The following is a 19,880-nucleotide window of genomic DNA, read 5'->3' on the forward strand; positions in this document are numbered from 1 at the left end:
TAGCACAAAAACGGCAGGCCGAGACGTTGTGGTCTGGACCTAAGCAAGGTATACAGAAAGAGTGGAAATCCTTATGCGGTATTTGCTTCCCACATGAAATGCAATTATTAACTTTTTCTGACATCGGTCTGAGGCAAGAAAAGTTTCCCCAATGGGGTACTTAGCTTTCAAGAAGACTTCGGCTGAAATATTTTCGTAAATCTCTGGATCTGGCCGACTGGCACTTGCGAACTGCTTCTGCTTCGGGCACCGCGCGGCAAGAAAGACTGGAGAAGATGTCGTTGGCTGCCTCTTTTATATCCCTGCCGCACTGACGTCAGGGAAGAAGCGACGAAAACCGACGCTGGACCTAGACTTTGTAATTCGGCCGACCGAGGACCCGCCTGACGGCAGGATAACCCCATCTGTAATGACTGCAGCTGTATGCACGATGAACATCTAGCCAGGTTCAAAGCATGAACTGAAAGAAAACTTTCTGGTTGGGCTCTGCTGCCCCAGAGTTGGATCCATAAGTCTGAGATATGCAGCCAAGTCAGAACTCATACCCATACATTTATGAAGAAAGAAAAAGATAACATCAGATCAATTTTTTACAGTCTGTCATGGGTAGAAGCAAAACTTCTGTGGGTGAGGAAGACTTGTAACAGGCTAGTCACGAGACCTTGCAAAAAGGAATCCCTTCCTTGGTCAGATTGTACAGATATAGTGTGTGTGTGTGTGTGTGTGTGGGGGTATGGGGCAAAGCTCCCAAGGGATTAGATTTAGTTCTCCAGCTCACCATATGTTAACAGGTTTATAGGTAAATACTAGGTTAGTTGCCCTTGCAGACCATTTTAAGTCTAGCCAGTTTCCATTTAGGTGCTTGAATGGGTCTATTTCATGATGTCGAAAGCTGACAATATCGAAGCTGATATTGTCAGCACCACAATATCGAAAGCGCAGAACATTGTGCAGGTAAATGGAAATCTCCATAGGGGGAGATTTCCTTTTACCTCAATGTAGTGTGGTCTCGGAGTTGGAATATTTTAGTAGGGGGTGTGTGGGGAGCGCAGCACCCTGCCTACGGTAGTTAGTTTTTATTTTTGTTTTTTTTTTTTTTTGTTTTTTTTAAATGTTATTCGATGTTTTACTACATCAATCACTAGAGGTCGACCTTTAGTGATTCGATGTAGTAAGATTTCGATAATGTGATATAGACATGCTTGAATTAACCTATCCTGTTTGGTGTTAGATTGGGCTTACCCCTCCTACAGTTTGATAATTATATATTACCCATAGAGAGAATAACTGCGATACAGGTTCCTAGGTAAGTACTAAACTAAATGCCCTTGCAAGCCAAAGGACTTTCCAACTGACATCAATGGCGCAACATATCCTAAGTCTTTTTACAAAACATACTGACCTCTTACAGAATGCAGCATGGAGGGATATGTCATCTTCAGCTTTATACATGGTTTGCACCCCAGAGTTTTAGCTGAAAAAAATGAGTTTCTATTCTGTCACTCAAGGAACAGAAGTCAACTGGACACAGACACTAAAGTCACTCACTCATTTTAGAAGAAGCAACCAAAAACTGGGCAATGACTGTTGAAAGTGCAAAAGACAACAAGACAAAGCCTGACCTGGCGATGTTATACCTGGGCTCTTGATCCATTCTGTTAGACAAACCTAAATCATACTAGATATCACCTGACTGGCATCCTCTGAGCATGTTTATAACCAATGCCCTTTACAATGCCTTTCCTCAAACCTGAGTTCTATACTCTTAGAAGTGCCCTAACTTTTAAATGTAGGGTGGCAGCATTTTGCCCCATTACATCAATGTTAAGTGGGGAAATTGTGACAAATTCAGAGGTGCATCAAGTGCCTGCTTTTATACTTATACCCACACAGGAACTTCATAGGCTTGGAAAGCTTATGCCTTTGCTTATTTAAACACAAAAAGTAGACGTGAAAAGATTCAGACATATTTAGAAATGAGAATAATTTTGATCAGTGAAAGGCAGCATACTCCATAACTATGGCAAGCATGCCTTATAACCATGCATAGCTAATCCCGTAACCATGGACAGCATGCCCCATAACCACAGATACCATCCCCCTTAATTTACAGACAGCAAGTCTCATAACCATGACAGCATAACCATCATAAAGGCACAGGTACCCTTCCATGGTCTGAGGGACACTGCTCTCATAAACCTGAGTTTTGAGAAAGAGAAAACTAGCCAGGTTCAAAGCATGAGCTGAAAAAAAACTCTCTGGTTGGGCTCTGCTGCCCCAGTGTTTTTTCACACCTAATTTTGTTTAGTCTGCTGGTGCAGAGGGAGGGTTCCAGGTAAAGTACTGTAGGCGACCCAGCCATTAACGGGAGTATACAAAGCTGAGTGGCCTCTTGCCTGTTCTCCCATCTCAAGGAAAAGGCAGACAGCATGGGACAATAATGGAAAACAATGGACTGAGCCTAACTCACGTCTATGAATACAAATGTGAGTTATGGTCAGAGTCCAGTGTCCTCCATTACCGCTTAGACCTTTAACATTTTCTCTGATGCAAGAAATGTTATAGGATATCAGCTGTTTTAGTAGCACTGTACATGTATGGATTAAGTGTAAACTGCAGTCCTTAACATAGAGCACCTTATAGTGTTACTGGTGGCAAGTAAAGAGGCTGAGCAACTACAAAAAATGCAATGGGGCACTTATACTACCTTTTGATCTCAAGGGGATCTGATAATCTGACCAGGGGGAGCCAAGATCACAGTACCCACAAATCAGTCTTAAGCTACCTGCAGTTATTATGTTTCACATGGTAACGTTTATTAAGCAATGAAATGTTCACTGAGACTGGTGACCATGGAGAAAGTACAGTTGTGTACACTTACCATAAATGTAGATGTTCGAGTTTCTTCACTGTTGCAGTCATCACGTTTGGGTTATTCCTGCCAGGGTAGCCCTCGGCCAGCCTGAATACCAGAGACTTAATATTTCTGCGTCGGTTGCTGTCACTTGAAGACTGACATCAGGTCGTCAGTTGTATAATGGAAGGTAGTCGATGGCATTACATCAGTGTTTCTTGCCCTAAACTGTCTGGATCCCCCAAGTAGGAGGCCATGTTCTGGAGGAAGAACCCCACCAGTGGAAAATAAATACCAATATATCCCTTGTAAGAAAAGGAGAACAACAAGGAAGAAGGGTAACAAAAGTAAAAAGAGAAAAAAGGGGGATGGAGGGAGGGGAACAAGGACTGCAACAGTGAAGACACTCGAACACCTACATTTATGGTAAGTGTATGTAACTGTACTATGTTCTTCATGTTTCACTGTTGCAGTCATCACATTTGGGTAGATTCCCAAAGCTGAGGCAAAGGGTGGAGGCAGTCAAGGATGCTTGGCACTGGATAGGATGCCCTGCAAGACTGCAGAGGTAAACCTTGCCCTGGATTTGGAGAAGAGAGGCAGGTAGTAATGCTTGGTAAAAGTGTGAACAGATATCCAGGTGGCAGCCTCCAGGATGTCCCTGGTGGGGACTCCTCTGAGGAAAGCTGCAGAGGTGGAGGCTGCTCTGACCACCTTGGGGGGAGGCTTACCATGCTGATTGTAGCAGAAATGGATGCAGTGTGCTATCCATTTTGAAATGGTTTGCTTGGAGATGGCTTTGTCTTCTGCCCCTGTAGCAAAGCTAACCAGCAATTGATCAGACTTTCTGAAGGGTTTAGTCCTGTCCAGATAGTATCTGAGCTGTCTGTGCACATCTAGAGAGTGCAGAATCCTTTCCCCCTTGTATTGGGGGTTAGGAAAGAAGATGGGCAAATGAATGGATTGGTTGAGAGCCACACTGAACACCACCTTGGGCATGAACGATGGGTTAGTTCTGAGGGATACCCTGTCTGCATGGAAGATGATAAAGGGTTCCACAGCCATGAGTGCTTGCAGCACAGAAACTCTTCTGGCTGAAGTGATGGCCAGAAGGAAGTCTGTCTTCCAGGAGAGAAATTTTTGCTCTGCTGAAGATGCTGGTTTGAAAGGAGGCAGGGTGAGCTTTTCCAAGACAAAGTTAAGGTCCCAAGCTGGTGTTGGTCCCCTTCTGGGGGGTCTCAAGTTGTTAGCCCCTCTGAGGAACTGTTTAATCAGACGGTGTAAGAAAAGAGGCTGCTCAGTGGGAAAATAAACAGAAATAGCAGAGGCATGAACTTTACAGAGGAGAAAGAGAGACCACTGTGTAGTAGGTCAGCTAAGTAATCTAGGATGAGAGGGATGGAGGGCCGTGCCGTATTGCCCCCCTTAGCCTGGATCCAGGTGCAGAATCTTTTCCATTGATCTGCATAAGACTTTCTGGTACTAGGGTGTCTGGCCTCTCGGATAACATCCAGAACCTGTTTACTGAGGATGACAGATTGGTCAGGGGTTAGGGAATAAGCCAAGCTGCCAAATTGAGTGTCTGCAATTGAGGGTGCATGAATTTCCCTTCCCTCTGGGTTAGGAGGTTTGGAATCTGTGGAAAATGCCATGGAGGTAGTGGGGACAGGCTGTGCAGCAAGGGGTACTAGTGCTGTGTGGGCCAGTCTGGAGCTATGAGAATGGTCCTTGTTTTTTCCTCCCTTATTTTGAACAGTACCCTGGGGATGAGAGGTAGGGGAGGAAAGGCATAGACCGAGAGGTTTACCAAAGGGAAGGACAGGGCATCCACTTTCCAAGCCATGCAGTGATGCTCCCTGGTGCAGAATTTGCTGATCTGATGGTTGGTGTGGGAGGCAAAGAGGTCGACCTCCAGGGTTTCCCATTTCTGAGTTATTAGGAAGAAGGTACTTCTGTTGAGCTGCCACTCGTGTGGGTCCAAAAGCTTTCTGCTTAATTGGTCTGCCAGGGAGTTGAGAGAGCCTGACAAGTATTGTGCTAACAGGTGTAGTTGCATGAAGAGGCTGTGAGCCACAGGGTCATGGCCAGCCTGCACAGAGGGTAAGAGTGAGTCCCTCCCTGCTTGTTGATGTACCACATCACAGTGGTGTTGTCTGTTTTGATCAGGAGAACCCATGCAGAGAGAAGGAGTTTGAAAGCTATAAAGGCCTGCTGCACAGCCATCATCTCTTTTTGACTGATGTGCAGGGAAATTTGCTGTGGGCTCCATTGGCCCTGTATGCACCTGCCATCCAGGTGTGCACCCCAAGCATAGTCTGATGCATCTGTGGTGAGGGTCTGGTTGGTGGGGTGTGGGGAGAAGGGCAGTCCCTTGTTGTGGGAGAAGGCTGCTGCCCACCAAAGAAATTCCTTTCTCAGGCAAAGAATAATAGGTAGAAGAGTTTCCAGATCTTGAGAGTGTTGACACCAAAGGCTCTTTGGGTACCACTGAAGTTCCCTCATATGCAGTCTGGCATATGGAATGAGGAGTATGCAAGACTGCATGAACCCCAGGGCTTGGAGAATTTTCTTGCAGAAAGCTGGGGCCTGGTGGCCAGTTGAGAGAAGTAAGCTGACAGGAAAATCTGTTTCTCCGGTGTAAGGTATGCCATCTAGGATGCTGTGTCCAGACTTGCTCCCAGGAAGATTATCCTTTGGGTGAGTATCTGTTTTTTTCGTTGATTGTGTACCCTAGGGAGGTTAATAGTCTCTTTACAAAGGCCAGGTGTTTGAGCAGCTTTTCCTGGCTGTCTGCCTGAATAAGACAGTTGTCTAAGTAGGGGTAAATTTGAATATTTCTTTGTCTGCAAAAGGCAATGGCCAGAGCCAGGCATTTTGTGAAAACTCTAGGAGCAGTAGATAAGCCAAAGGGAAGTTCAGAGAACTGAACGTGTTGAGATCCTGCCCTGAAGCACAGATATTTTCTGCAGGACTCCCTGATAGGAATGTGAAGGTAGGCCTCTTTTAGGTCCAGAGTAGCTAGCCAAGCATTCTTAAAGAGCATGGGTAGCAGTTGCTGGAGGGTGAGCATTTTGAATTTTATGATTACCGGGAAGGTGTTCAGAATGGACAGATCGAGGATGGGACGCCAGGTGCCGTCTTTTCTGGGAACCATAAAAAGTCTGGAGTAGAAGCCTTGGCCTATCTGCTTTGCAGGAACATGCTCTACTGCCCTAATGGAGAGCAGGGAAAGGATTTGCTTTTGAGCCTCTGCCCACTGACATGGTGGTAGATCTGGGAACACTTTTGGGGTTGGGAGGGTGTGGAAGGAGAATTTGTACTCCTGAGACACAATGTTCAGAACCCATTGGTCCTTGGTAATGGTGGCCGAGGTGCTTGAGTGAAAGGAGAGTTTTCCTCCTGTATGTGAAGTAGGGCAGAGGCAAGGTCGGGAGGAGGTAAGTCATTGTGAGTTCTTACCATAAGGGGGTGGCTTATAACTCCCTTGTTTTGAAGTGGAGGTAGTCCACTGTTTCGATCTCTGCATTCCCTGGGGCTGTTGTCTGGGGGGGGGGTCTGTTTCCAAGGGGCCTAGGCTGGGCCTGTTTACTCGGAGCAGGAAAGGACCAGTGCTTAGAGGGAAAATGCCTACTGGACCTGTAAGAAATCTTTAATTGTCTGCATAAATTTTGCTTTTTCTTCCATATTTTTTAAAACCTCTTCTGCATTAATGCCAAATAAGTTATCTTTATGCAAGGGTACATCCAGCAATTTAGATTTGACATGGTCTGGCAGGGGTTGTTCCTTAAGCCATGCATGTCTTCTAATGACAGATCCAGTGACTGCTGCCTTGCAAGAAGCTTCTAGGGCATCAAAACCACAGTGCAAAGTGTGTTTAGTTACTTGACATGCAGAATGCATTAAGTCTTGTAAATCTTTAGATTCTGCCAGTGCAGGAAAAAAGGACATTTTTTCTTTAAGGAGTTCCAAGGTATGTTGCTGATATTTAAGCATATGGAACTGAAAATTTAGTGCCCTGATTAGCAAGAGTAGCTGAGGTGTATACTTTTTTTACCCCATCTGTCCAGTGCTTGGGAATCCCTGTCTGAGGGGGTGGGATTCTTAGCAGAGGTTGCTTTAATCCCTTTTGGCCCTTGAGAAATGACCTCAGGGTCAGCTGTAGGATTTTTGAAAAATATATTTGTGTGAGTCAGGGACTCTGTAGTATCCCTCTGGTTTTCTGGGAGCAGGAGGTAGGGCGTCAGGAGTCAAACTGGATTAAATAAAAATATCATCCACCACATCCAGGACTGGGGGGTTGGCTAAGGGTCTGTGTTGTGGAAGATCCAGGAATTCCCTGAGTCTCTTTTTAGACTGAGGGTAGTCTTAACTCTCCCATTGGAAATGCTCTCTTAAGGTATGCAGGGTTTCCCAAAGGTAAAGTCCTCTGGGGAAGAGGCTGAAGGAATGGATTCCTCTGCATCAGAATCCTCATATGTGGAGAGGGGCTGCATGTTTTCATAGTCAGATGCATCGATTCATCTGATTCTTGTTCAGACAAAACTACTAGGGACAGATCTCTTTTCCTTTTTGAGGGGGTAGCTTGGCTTCCCCTAATCAGCATGATAAGGTATTCTGCCATTTTAAGCATTTGAGACAGAGGCAAGGGAGCAGGCACCTGAGAGTGGGTAGTCAGTATCTTGGGTGTGGTTCAACCCCTGGGCCTCAGGAACTCGGTTGTTTTTGAAAGAACGGTAGTCGGGAAAGAAGTGTCAGTTTATGTCGAGAATCAGTACTGCAAAGGACTTCCTTGGAAGCTGGTGCCTGCACAGCAGCTCCTGACCCATCCAAGGTAGAGATGACCGTAGGATCCTTAGACGAAGAAGAGTGCTGTGGCATACCAGACTCCGAAAGAGTCTCAGTAGTGACCCTTGAATTAACTGAAGAGGGCATCAGGGGCTGCGAAAGCCCCTAATTGAGTTCCAAAGGACTGATAATGGAAGCGTCATCGGAAGGTTTGGTCCTGTGCGGTCTGTCTCTGTCTTTATGCTTTTTTGGAAGATCTGCTGTCGGATGGCTTACCGAAGCCATATCGGAATTCGAGGACTGTAAATGGAAATATCTGGCTACAATAAGGGCCCGACGATGAATAGTTCTAGCGTTAAACAAAGCACAGAAGCAACAATGGGGGAACGTCATGGTATGGGCCTAAACAAGTGATGCAATAAGGGCAGAAGTCCCGGTGTGGTATTTGCTTTCCACAGGCAAGAAAATTATTAACTTTTTCTGACATCGGTTAGTGCAAGAAAAATGGATCCCCAATGGGGTACTTAGCTTTCAAAGACTTCACTTCAATTTGTAAACGAAAACTCAGGTAGCAGCCAACCAGCACTCGTGCAAACTGCTTCCGCTTCAGGCTCCACAGCAAGAAAGACTGATGTAATGGCGTCGGCTGCCTTCCTTTATACCACTGATGACCTGACGTCAGTCTTCAAGCGACAGCAACCGACGCAGAAATACTAAGTCTCTGGTATTCGGGCCAGCCGAGGGCTACCTGGCACAGTGAAACACGAAGAACATCACTGCCATAACATTTCAACTGTTTCACAACTATGCTATTTCAGTCCAGAGTTCTCCATTATCACCAAGTATGGTGCTGTATAGCTGCCCCCTCTTGATAATACAGGCAACTGCAATGAAGAAGCAACCAATGTTTGCATGGAAGAATAAACATGTCTTCTGCTTGGCGTCACTATATGGTTGCATCAGCAAAACACAGGCATATTAGGTGAAAAACAGAAATGCTTCACCACACGGCCTAGCTATAAGTCATAACCCTTTCATCTTACTACCTCTCATAAGCCATTAACGGCTTAAAAAATACAACTGAAAGGCAAAATAGGTGGCACTGGAGCACAAGGCAGCACAGAAGTGGTAAGCTAACAGGGAATTTGTACAGTGCAAGTTATGGGAACATGCACACTACAAAAATATGACAATATAAATATAATTAATTGTATTTGTCTAAACTAATATACATACTTCAGATGATTTAATAATCCCACCCACCCTCCCTAGTTATCTTATGTTCACTTTTATTTCTTACTTGAGAAGCACTCCAGCATATTTATCTTCTAAGCATCTATTCCAAAAGATACTATTCTGCTGTACTGACTACTTCTGGGAAATAATGGACTTCCCATTTATTTATAAACAATTCAAGCAACAAAACCAGATAAAGATTAGCAAGATATTTTCACTAATGTTTAATAATCTAGATTTGTACAATTTTGAGCAACTCAGAATGCTTACTTAATACATATACCAGTATGTACACTGTATTTCAACTCTTCATGATGACTAGAACAATATTTAAATTTTGATATGTTAAATGTACCTGGGCAGAGTGTGGTAAAAAACGCCCCCAAGGCTTCTACTTTTCCAGTGGCAAGTTCATAGCCTACTTCTTTCAGACATTCTGCTGGAGTATACATGCTTTCTGCCAGAGCTCTAGCTTGATGTCTTCCTGAAAATAAAAAACATGTTCATGAAGAAATTGCAACTTTCAACAAGTCAAAATACACTTTTGATAGTTTGCCTGACTATGAAAATTGCAGAAGTCTGCAGCAAAAAGATGCAATACAAACCATTGTGCATAAAATTCAGAACATTTGCAACAATTCTCATAAACTTCTCCTACAAACCATGCAAATTTGGTGGTTCTAACGAATGCTGGACCATGTTTGGCCCACAGTGTGCATATGGCATAAAAGTATGAATCTGATGCTTCCAAACATATATCTGCAGATTGCATTTTTCATAATAAATATCCTTATTTGTTTACATTTTTGTTACCAGGGGGTACAGCACTGACCATAGAATGACCAATTGCAGACTCAGCTAAGGAATGACACATTGCAGGCTCAACCCTTCCCTTAACCCCACCACTTCTTAAGGGTAGTTAAAAGAAGGGTGCCAGAACCCCTTACTAATACTACTACAAAAATATACAGAAAGTGAACTTCTACCAAGTTTTGTCTATGTGAGCATCAAACTTGAGGTTGTTGTCGATGATCACTCCCAGTAGTTTAGTACTAGGTTCTGGGGAAATTATGGTACCATTGTTAGATATTATGGTGAGAGGTGGTGAGGGGACCTTGTGAGTGGGGGAGAAGAGTAATAGTTTGGTTTTATTTGGGTTTAATAGTAGTTGGCGACCAGTGAGCCAGTTCTCTACTTTGTTGAAAGTGATTTGGGACAACGATTCTAAATCTGTGGGGGAGGTGGCAGAGCAGATTAGGGCTGAGTCATCTGCATGCTGAATACAAGCTGCATCAGGGATGACTTTGTACAGCTCATTAATGAATATGGAGAATAGGAGGGGACCTAATATACATTCCTGTGGGATTCCAAGGGTGACTGGTAAAAGGGACGATAGGTTATTCTTCCATAGTACAGCTTGTTGTCTGTCACTTAGGTAAGAATGAAACCAGGTAATTGCTAGGTTATCTATGGATTGTGATTTTAATGTGTTTAAGAGTAGCTGGTGATTTACCATATCAAATGCCTTGGATAGGTCAAGGAAGAGGGCTGAGGAGAGTTTGTTGTCATTATGGTTTTGATTTACTGTATGGGAGAAGGAGAGAAGGGCTGAGGTTGTACTATGGCAAGGTCTAAATTCATGCTGGGAGGGGGCTAGGAGAGTGTTTTGATTCAGATAGGCAAGAAATTGCTTATGAATATATTTTTCCATTATTTTAGCCAAGGTAGACAGAATGGCTATAGGCCTATAATTTGAAAATTCAGTGGAATCTCTCCCTTTATGAAGAGGAACAATGTGGGAGATTTTCCAGATGTGAGGGACATAGGCTTCGTGGATAGTTCTATTGATTAAAATTGATATGGGGTATGCTATTTTATTAGTGGCTTTTTGGAGATATTCTGCAGGTAGTAGGTCTGCTGAAAGGGTGGTGGGTTTCAGTTTTATAAGTAGGGACTTAATAAAAGATGTTGATACTGGATCAAACTTAAAGGGGATCTTATTATCAGGTGTGGGGTTGGTGGTACTTGAGGTATAGGGAAATAAGCTTACTGGCTAGGGATTGCACGGTTTCTGTAAAGAAAGTGTTAAAGGTGTTAGCAACAACTTTAGGAGGTTGTTGGAGGGTAGTTAAGGGGGTAGGGATAGTTGATTGGCCTGGGTGGAGAAGTTTGTTTATGCCTGACCAGAATTTTTGTGGTTGATTTTGGTGCTTTTGTTGCACATTACAGTAGTAATTCTTTTTGTCTAGCATAATAGATTTCTTTGTATCATTTCTTATCTGTTTATATATAAGGTGGTCTTTTGGGGATTTAGTGGTTCTCCAGGAGGTCCACGCTTTGTTTCTGCTAACAATTTTTTGTCTTGTATCATTGGACAGCCATGGTGGTACTTTGTTACTGGTTCTGATAGTGCGTGGGGGAGCATGGTTATCCAGGATAGCAAGAAATGAAGAGTTAAATTATGAGACTTCTTCATCTAGTGGAAGTAGCCATAGGTTGGGCCGGTCACAAGTGTTAAGTTCATTCTGAAATTTACTTAGAATAAAGTTCTTACAACTTCTAATGGTTTGAAAGGAAGATTGTTGAGGGATGTCATTTCTTTTCTGATTACATAGGTCAGGAAGTGATCACTAAAGTCCTCAGGTAGGGTGCCTGTTTTACATATCTGGGCTAGGTTGTTTATTAATATCCAGTCTAGGATACTTTCCTTTTTGTTAGGCTTATTGATTCTTGCTTCAACACATATTTTATTGACACCATTGCGAAGCTGAACACTACTTTCCCCTCTTCAAACCTAAACTCACCAGACCAATATACTACTTATTCTAAACCATCCCCACCACAATCTTTTTCTTTCAGTCCTATACCCACAAGCACCATAAAGAAGCTGCTTCATAAACTCAAACCCTGCTCCTGTGCTCCTGACAGCCTACCTACTGAATTCTTAAAAATAACTGCTGATTCCATAGCGTACCCCATTAGTATACTAATCAATAGATCAGTCCGAGTGTCTTACGTACACAATATCTGGAAAAAAGCTTACATTCTGCCCCTGCACAAAGTTGGCAAAAATTCCAACATCTCAAACTTCTGGTCAATAGCCATTCTCTCCCCCATCTCTAAAATACTTGAAAAATGTGTCCACACCCAACTAATCAACCACTTAATCAACACCCAACTACTCACCCCTACCCAACATGGCTTTAGACCAGGCCATAGCACAAATACAGCCCTCATCTCCTTTTTGGATACAGTAAATCAAGCATGTGATTCAGGTCTGATCGTATCTTCACTCTTCCTCGAACTTTCAAAGGCATTTGATACAATTTCTCACCTCATTTTACTCTATAAACTTAATAACCTAGGTGTCTCACCCCCAACCCTAAATTGGTTCTCTAGCTACCTTTCTGACAGAAACCAATCAACCAAATGGCAGCAATCCTCTTCTACCTTCTTAAAAATCTCCACAGGTGTTCCCCAAGGCTCAATATTGGGCCCCCTACTATTCAACTTATTCATCAACAATTTTCATGAGTCACTAATACAAGCTGACATAATGCAATATGCGGATGACTCGACAATTATCTGCACTGCAAAAACCCCTTCTGAGTTTCAATTACTAACCCAAAATGCCTTCACATCCACCGAAAAATGGATGTCAAATATTCACCTTGCTCTCAACCCAAACAAGACTAAGCTGATCTATTCACTCCCAAAAAAAAAAAACAACACCCCTGAACAGGGCTAAATTCTCTATCATCTCCTAAAATAATACCTCCATAGAAGTTGTCCCCAGTACTAAACTGTTAGGAATCACTATCGATGAAACCCTAACTTTTGAACCCCACATATCAATAACATCAAAAAGACACACCAGAAACTAGATACCCTCTACAGACTTAGCTATTACCTAAATAACAATGCCAAAAGAACACTAGCCTCTGCCTTCCTACTTCCATCCCTCCTATATGGTGTCGCCATCCTCATTAATAAACACTCTTCACTAAAAAACAAACTTGATATATGCTACAATAAAATTGCTAGATTTGCAACAATTGCTAGATCTTCATCACATCACTGTTCCTCACTGCAACAACTAAACTGGCTTGAACTTCCACTCTATCACAACTTCCTCCACTTAATTACTGCACTTAAAATAATAGATAAATCAACAGCTTGTCCAGCTCTCTCCCCTATATTAACTCTGTACTATCCAAACAGACACCTTAGATCTGAAAACAAAATTCTACTTAAAGTCAATAAACCTCAACTTCCAGCTGGCCAAATGCTTTACTCCTTCACTACCTCCGAACTTTGGAATAACCTCCCAACCTCAATAACCTCCATCTCATACCCTGCTCTCTTTAAAAAATCCCTCAGACAGCACCTCTCTACCTGCTGGTTATGCCCATGCCAAAAATAACTCTTCTTCTCTTCTCACTACTCCCACTCTCTGGGGCTACAGGTATGCCCTCTTAGCAGGTCTGCAGCCATACCTATGACTGTTACTACATTGCCTACACAGATTTAAATGCATGTAAATAATTGTATATGATGTTACTGTTTTTCTGCCTCCCAACCAGTAATGTCTTTGGCACCTATATGACCAAAAGTACATGTTAATATCATCGAAGGACTACCATAAAACTGCAGTGGAATTGCTAAAAACCTGTAAATAGTGCTACATTTTGATCATTTGTATTTTTGATATTTGTATTTCTGTAACGTGACTTTTATGTGTAGCTTTTCTCCCGGAGCTTCCACTGAAAATGGGCTCATCTAGGCCCAGTGGACTTTCCCGGTAAACAAATGCAATAAATAAATAAAGAATCATCTGGGAGAAGCCATGCAAATTTATATGGGTGGAGGGGAAGTCTGAAGAGCAAGTATTCCAGTTGATATTAACATCCCCAAGAATAATAGTTTCCTGGGGGCAGTTAGTGGAGAGCCATTGGAGGATACCCTCCAAGGTATTTGCATTGTCACCTGGGGGAATATAGATACATGCAATGTTTACAGATTTGCTTTTGTTGAGTTGGACCTTTGTGATGAGTATTTCTGCATTTTTAGTAAACAAGGCATTTGGGGTACTAGTTTTGGATACTTCCAGAGTGGATTTATACAAGATGGCTAACCCCCTCCTTTCTTAGAGATGTGATCAAGTCTTAATATATTGTACCCTGGGGGTACAATCTCATTATCAATGGTAGTAGGCTTGAGCCAGTTCTCGGTAAGGCATAGTATATCAGGGGAGTGGACATCCAGGAGGGCATGTAAGTAGTGAATTTTATTATTTATACTTCTAATGTTTAGGTGACACACTAGGAGTGAGTTGGGGGCATTATCTGAGTTTCGTAGGCTAGTATGGGTGTTATTTGTGGGGCTGATAGTAACAGGTGGGGTTAGGCCTGGGTTAGGGTGGATGTCACCATCCACTATGAGGTTAGGTAGTAATCTAACAGCAAGTTTTTGGAGTTTTAATAAGAGTTTGCGGTAGTATTTAGTTCTAGGATTAATATACGAAGCACGGATGGGATGATGAGTTTTTGCATTAGAAAAGTTTGCTGAGAGGTGGGGTAGTGGCTGGTTAGAATTATGTGGCTGATTAGTAGTACTGGTTTTGGTTCTATGGTAGTGGGTGCCAGGGAAGCGTTGGTATTCATAGGCTGTGAGAAGATAGAGAATTATAAGTGGGGGTATTAGGCAGTAAATAGGATTAGAGTTTGAAGATTTGTTAAAAGTATGTGAAGGCATTGTAGGGGCATTTGAGTAATGCTTGTTCAAAATAGAGTTGGGTTGTTTATAATTATCATATAGTGAGAGACTGGAGAGAGAGAGTTTGAGTAATAGGGTTGGGTCCTGTGAATGATTGGTTAATGCTGATTGATTCTGATGAGTGGGAGTGGTGTCAGATGAGGGGGAGTGGCAAGGTTATAAGTGTATAACTGGAGGCAGGTGGAAATTGGGGGCAGGGTAGGGGAGCAGAATGAGCCCGCAGGGCGAATGGAGCAGGTAGAGCCAAAAGAAGAATTTTCTTCTTTTTGTAAGGAACCTTTGTGGACATTACAGTTGCTGCATGTTTCTGGTAAGGTACAATGTACATATTGAAGGGGGTACTGTCCTTTATGATTGGTCTGATGAAGATCAGTACAGTAGTATGATGACCTCTCTGGACCTAGATGCCATGTCCTTACAAGCTGAGCAGCATAAAAGGATTTTCTTACTACCTTGGACACACGCTGGTCAAAGGGTAGGTTACTATCTAGATGAGTTCCCAGATACCTGACTACTGAATCAACTTTTACAGGTGTTTTACTTATGTAGTTACCCACTATGGCCAACTTCCCAAAAGGTATTTTAACGCATTTCATAGTATATGAGTTTTAAGCCATGGCTTTAACAACAAGCATTTTGTCTACGTTAAACCTTCCTGAAGTGTGTTGTCATCTTGGGGGGATTCAAAAACTGCTCCCAGTTTGCAATCATTTGAAAACTTAGTCAACCACAGGACTTTAACATTGTCTTGGACCTCTGAGAAATAGATAACCAAAGAGCAGCTTGTCCAGCACAGACTCATGAGCAATTCAACAGGTAACTGGCCTCTTTGCAGAAGTGGCCTCACAAATCCTAACCTCTTGGGGCCTGTCAGTGAGCCAACTAGCTATCCAGCATGTTATAAAGGGGTTTACACCTAATTCTGTAAGTTTGTTGACAATGCCTGAGTGGGTATTATATCAAATGCTTTAGCCAGCTCTAGGTAGGCAGTATACACTACTTTCCCTTCATTCATTGCCTTAGTGACATTTTCAAAGAAGTCCACCAGGTTCAGTAAGTAACACCTTACTTTGGTAAAGCCAAACTGGGATGGATCCAGAGTATGTAGGTCTCCTATGTCCTTTTTGATCATTTCCATAATTATTCTCATGGCTTTGCAAATAAGACTAGTCAGACTAATGGATCTGCTGTTTCCAGGATCTGCTGAAGGTCCTCTTATGGAGGGGGATGACGGTCTCAGTCCTCCATATTCGTACAGTTAAAAAGTAACTCCAGAGATCCTGATAAGTTGTATGTTTGACTGATCAGGAGCATCCCAGGATATTATCGGGGCCCACTGAGGCTGTGTTCTTGCCTTTAGATAGTGTAGTCAGTACATGTTCCTTAGTTATTGTTGAAGGGGTTATGTTTTAGGTTGAGGTTTTTGACATAGCTGAAGAAGACCTTAAGATTACCTCATCTGGGTGGCTATCTTAACCTCAAAGATGGCCTTGTTTGAGCTAATTAAGACAAAGTTGCCTATTTAGTTTCATGAAAGAGTTTTTATCTTTATGGGAATTACCTTTCCTGATTTTGGCATATTTTTTTTCCTTTTCTTGTACATCTTGTTTAACTTAGGATGCCACCAGGGCAGTTTGTTTCTGGAGTTACTTCTGGACTTACTTCTGGTAGGTACAGTAGTCTCTATACAACCAGTGACATGGTTGTACAGAATTCCTTTCAGCAACTCAAAGCAGGCTGCTGTGTTCTCGGGGTTTGATGGGGAACTGAATTTTGACAAACCATCACATAATTAAAGGTAGTTTACCTTAAAATAGTTCTTGTTACTGGTTTTGATGGGGTTAAGGAGTTGATTTTGATTTTAAGAGAGTCAGATTCATGGTTGGACCTTACCAGAGAGGATGAGACATTGGGGGCACAGTGTTCTCCTATATTTGTGACTGCAATGTCCAGCATGTTGAAGCTTCTATAGTCTTCATATTTGGTTAGGGATGTTTGTATTTGTGAGGTCCAGGAATCTCAGTGCTGCAGGATTGTCAGTCTAAAGGGGGTAATTGGGGTAATTAAAGTCTTCCATGAGTAGGCTGTTAGGTTGAATAGTAAGTGTCTCCAATATGTCCAATTATGCACTGTGGGCTTCGTCCACCATGAGGGGTGACCTACAGTTGGCTAGGATATGGCACAGGATTTAGTCTATGGTGATCTGCACGTGGAGGAACTCCAGAATGTTACCATCTTTGACCAGCTTAGAGGTATGCTTGTTACTGATGTATATCAAGACACCTTCATCTTTAGCCCTTGTATGTGTAGCTACTGTGTGTGGAAAGCACTGAAACCTTGCACTGTATGGGTACTCTCTGCTGCTTTAAATCATATCTAAGTAACTGCACAGATGTCTACATTCTAGCATGACAGAGACTTGGAGGAAGGGTAAGTTTTTATTTAGGCTCCTGGCATTAAACAGTAACACCTTGAGGTTCAGATGAGTTGATTTTGTTAGGTAGGTAGGTTTGTCAATTTGGCATTACCTAAAATAGGAATATATGGTGGTGGATAAAGTTTTAGAATGTATTCAAAAGCCTAGAGAGGATAGGTGCAGATCATCCTTGGCAAAAATAAAGTGGTCTGTTATCCATGTCCTCCCAAGGTGACAAATATTAGATCACCTTAGAATAACACCAGAAAGACATCCACTTGTTAAAATCAATCATCTTATGCTGATATTGTATCATCATCCTCGGTGATAGTAACATGCTGCTCAGTGCTAGGCTAATACCAGCCTGAGGCACTTGGTCTGAGAGCTCCATAATGTCTCTCTTTATATAGTCCAGGGAGGTATGTCTCAGGTCATATACACCTGCATGGACTAGGATGGAATCATACTAGCACCTGTGGCGTAATGACTTGAGTGTGTGCATGATTTGGCAGATCATGGCTCCATACAAGTAACTAACCATTTAACTTCTCCTTGTTCAGACTGGTTAGAGGGGGATCAGTATGTTTTACAATGGACTCACCTACGACAAGAGTCCTGGGAAGTGTGTTTGCTTGCCTTAGGGGCTTAGAGTTCATGGCTCCATTGACAGCGACTGCAAAATAATTTAAATTACCTGCTTTATGTCTCTGTGTCAATATAAGTGATTATTGTCTAATTTGTTATACCCCAAAATGGCCTGAAGGGGAGCTGCCATGCTGAATGATTTTGTTCTACAGTCAATGCTTTTGCCTCCCTGATGTCATTTCAGAGGGAGGGAGAGAGAGAGAAACACTATGATGAGAAGATTATTTAGTGTGGTTCTCTCTCTCTTCTCCCATCAACTTACAATAGTACTGTGACTGCCTACTTTTGACCATCAGCTTCAACTCGTATTTTTCTTTACTTTGCCTGCTTTGATTTTTATTAGTGGCCATCTCTGAAATAGCATTTTAAGGAATGTTTGAAGGACAGGGTTGAACATGTAGTTCAGTGTTCAAGAGGAATAAATCTGACCCCAGTCATTAACAGGTGTTACTAGGTCTGAGCTGGTTTGTTTTCCATTCACAATTTTTAATGAAGTGGCTAGAATTAGAGTCTTTGACATTAATCTTATCTCTCTCCCAAGAAAACATGCACTTTTTCCCAGAAAACAGAGAGTAGGAAAACAAGCACATTCAGATACTGTCAGAAAATCAAGAACGTGGGATGAAAATGTTTTTTTTTTTTCTTTGAGGCCCTCAGAGTTTGATTTAATGGAAAGACAAATGATGTGTAATAAGAAAAAAATAATGTGCGAATGAAGTTTTCTTGTTCATTTGCATCTGAAAACTAAGCTTGAAAGCCTTGCTTTCGCTCAAACATCTAACTGTAGCTCCATGTTACACTATTTATCTGAGGTGTGATACTGGCAGCCTGTGACTAAGATAGATTTAAATGCCAGTGTTTAAAATTCATTGTTTTCTCAATGGCTCTGTAGTTGCAAATTGTGCCTGACTGAGAATGCTTCTCAAACAATCTGGAAATATAGAACTGATAAGTATATTCTTAGCACTTTAACTGTTCAATGTTCCGCACTGTCTTTATTTTTGCTTGACTGAATTATTTATGTATTTGCTGACTGAATTTTGTTCTCTGATCTGTGCTAAAAAATTTTTTTCTTCCACCCTCCCACCCAATTGTGTTCTTAAAGTTGAAGTTGGTGGCTTTCGCAGTTGCCCGCCCCAACTGAAAATTTGATCTGGGACACACTTCCCAGTCCCATCTCATTAGCTCATTCTACCTAATATAAAAATCATTTGGGAAGGCCAGACCTCTTAGTCCCTTAACCTTGAATTATCTTCTGTTCCTGCTCTCTCCCTTTCCAATTTATATAAAAAAAAGACGCTTTATTCAGTTGCTTATATTTTTCTGTATCTGTGTGTCTTCCTGCTACTCTGTTACTTCATCTTTTTTTTTCCTGCTTGTTCTCCAAGGTGTTCAACTGTATCTTTTCTGTTGCATTTATTACTGCTTGTTTATGGCTTGTCTACACTGCTAAGTGTTATTCTATGCTTTTGATTTTGGTTTAAGCACTTGGCCTTTAGGCCCACCCCTTAGCTCTTCATGGCCTTTCTCCCTCAGATTCTGAGAAATATGGATGGACAATTTCCTACAGTTTCTCCTGCCAGTCTAGATGATATGGGCATCCTGAGACAGTGTAGCAACTGCCTCATGTACACGGACAACCATCTACTACTACCACATAGGAACACAATCTATGAGAGATGCAATTACATTAGGAACCTAGAGTCCATGAACTCCCCCCCTCAAGCCAGTATATATGGCATCAAAAAGGCTGTCAACACAATCACTACACTTCAAACACCACCCACACCTACACAACACACACCCATATATGTGGAGGTCCTCCATATAAACATACCCAAACAAAGGAGACCTCCAAGGCAAAACCACACGCGATCTCCACAGTCCTTCACACTACATATCATGCATAGTCCACACACCTGAGTCTCACAGCCACTAAGGCTTAACCATATACCCAACATATTAGTCATAGGAGACTCCATTGTGAGACACACAGATGTGCTTCTCACTAGGCTGGAAAAGGAAAAAGTCACAGTTAGTTGTCTGCCGGGTGCCAGAACCCCCCATATCACATACACACACAAGTCTCTCAACAACAGGTACTGTTATGACTCTGTCATAGTCCATGTTGGCGTGAATGACTTGAGATGTACCTTTCTAGACTATATG

General features: G+C 42.3%; 1 protein-coding gene across 1 annotated transcript in view; it reads right to left on the reverse strand.

The window, feature by feature from the left end:
• GREB1 (growth regulating estrogen receptor binding 1) overlaps positions 1 to 19,880 on the reverse strand; it is a 3,935,532-nt gene that overhangs the window by 1,705,587 nt on the left and 2,210,065 nt on the right. The window contains exon 12 of the mRNA XM_044082225.1: positions 9,231 to 9,359. Within this exon, the coding sequence (XP_043938160.1) occupies positions 9,231 to 9,359 (129 nt within the window). The remainder of the gene's footprint in view (positions 1 to 9,230; positions 9,360 to 19,880) is intronic.

The sequence above is a fragment of the Protopterus annectens genome, chromosome 1.part1, assembly GCF_019279795.1.
Source record: "Protopterus annectens isolate FY-2018-M chromosome 1.part1, PAN1.0, whole genome shotgun sequence".
NCBI lineage: Eukaryota > Metazoa > Chordata > Ceratodontiformes > Protopteridae > Protopterus > Protopterus annectens.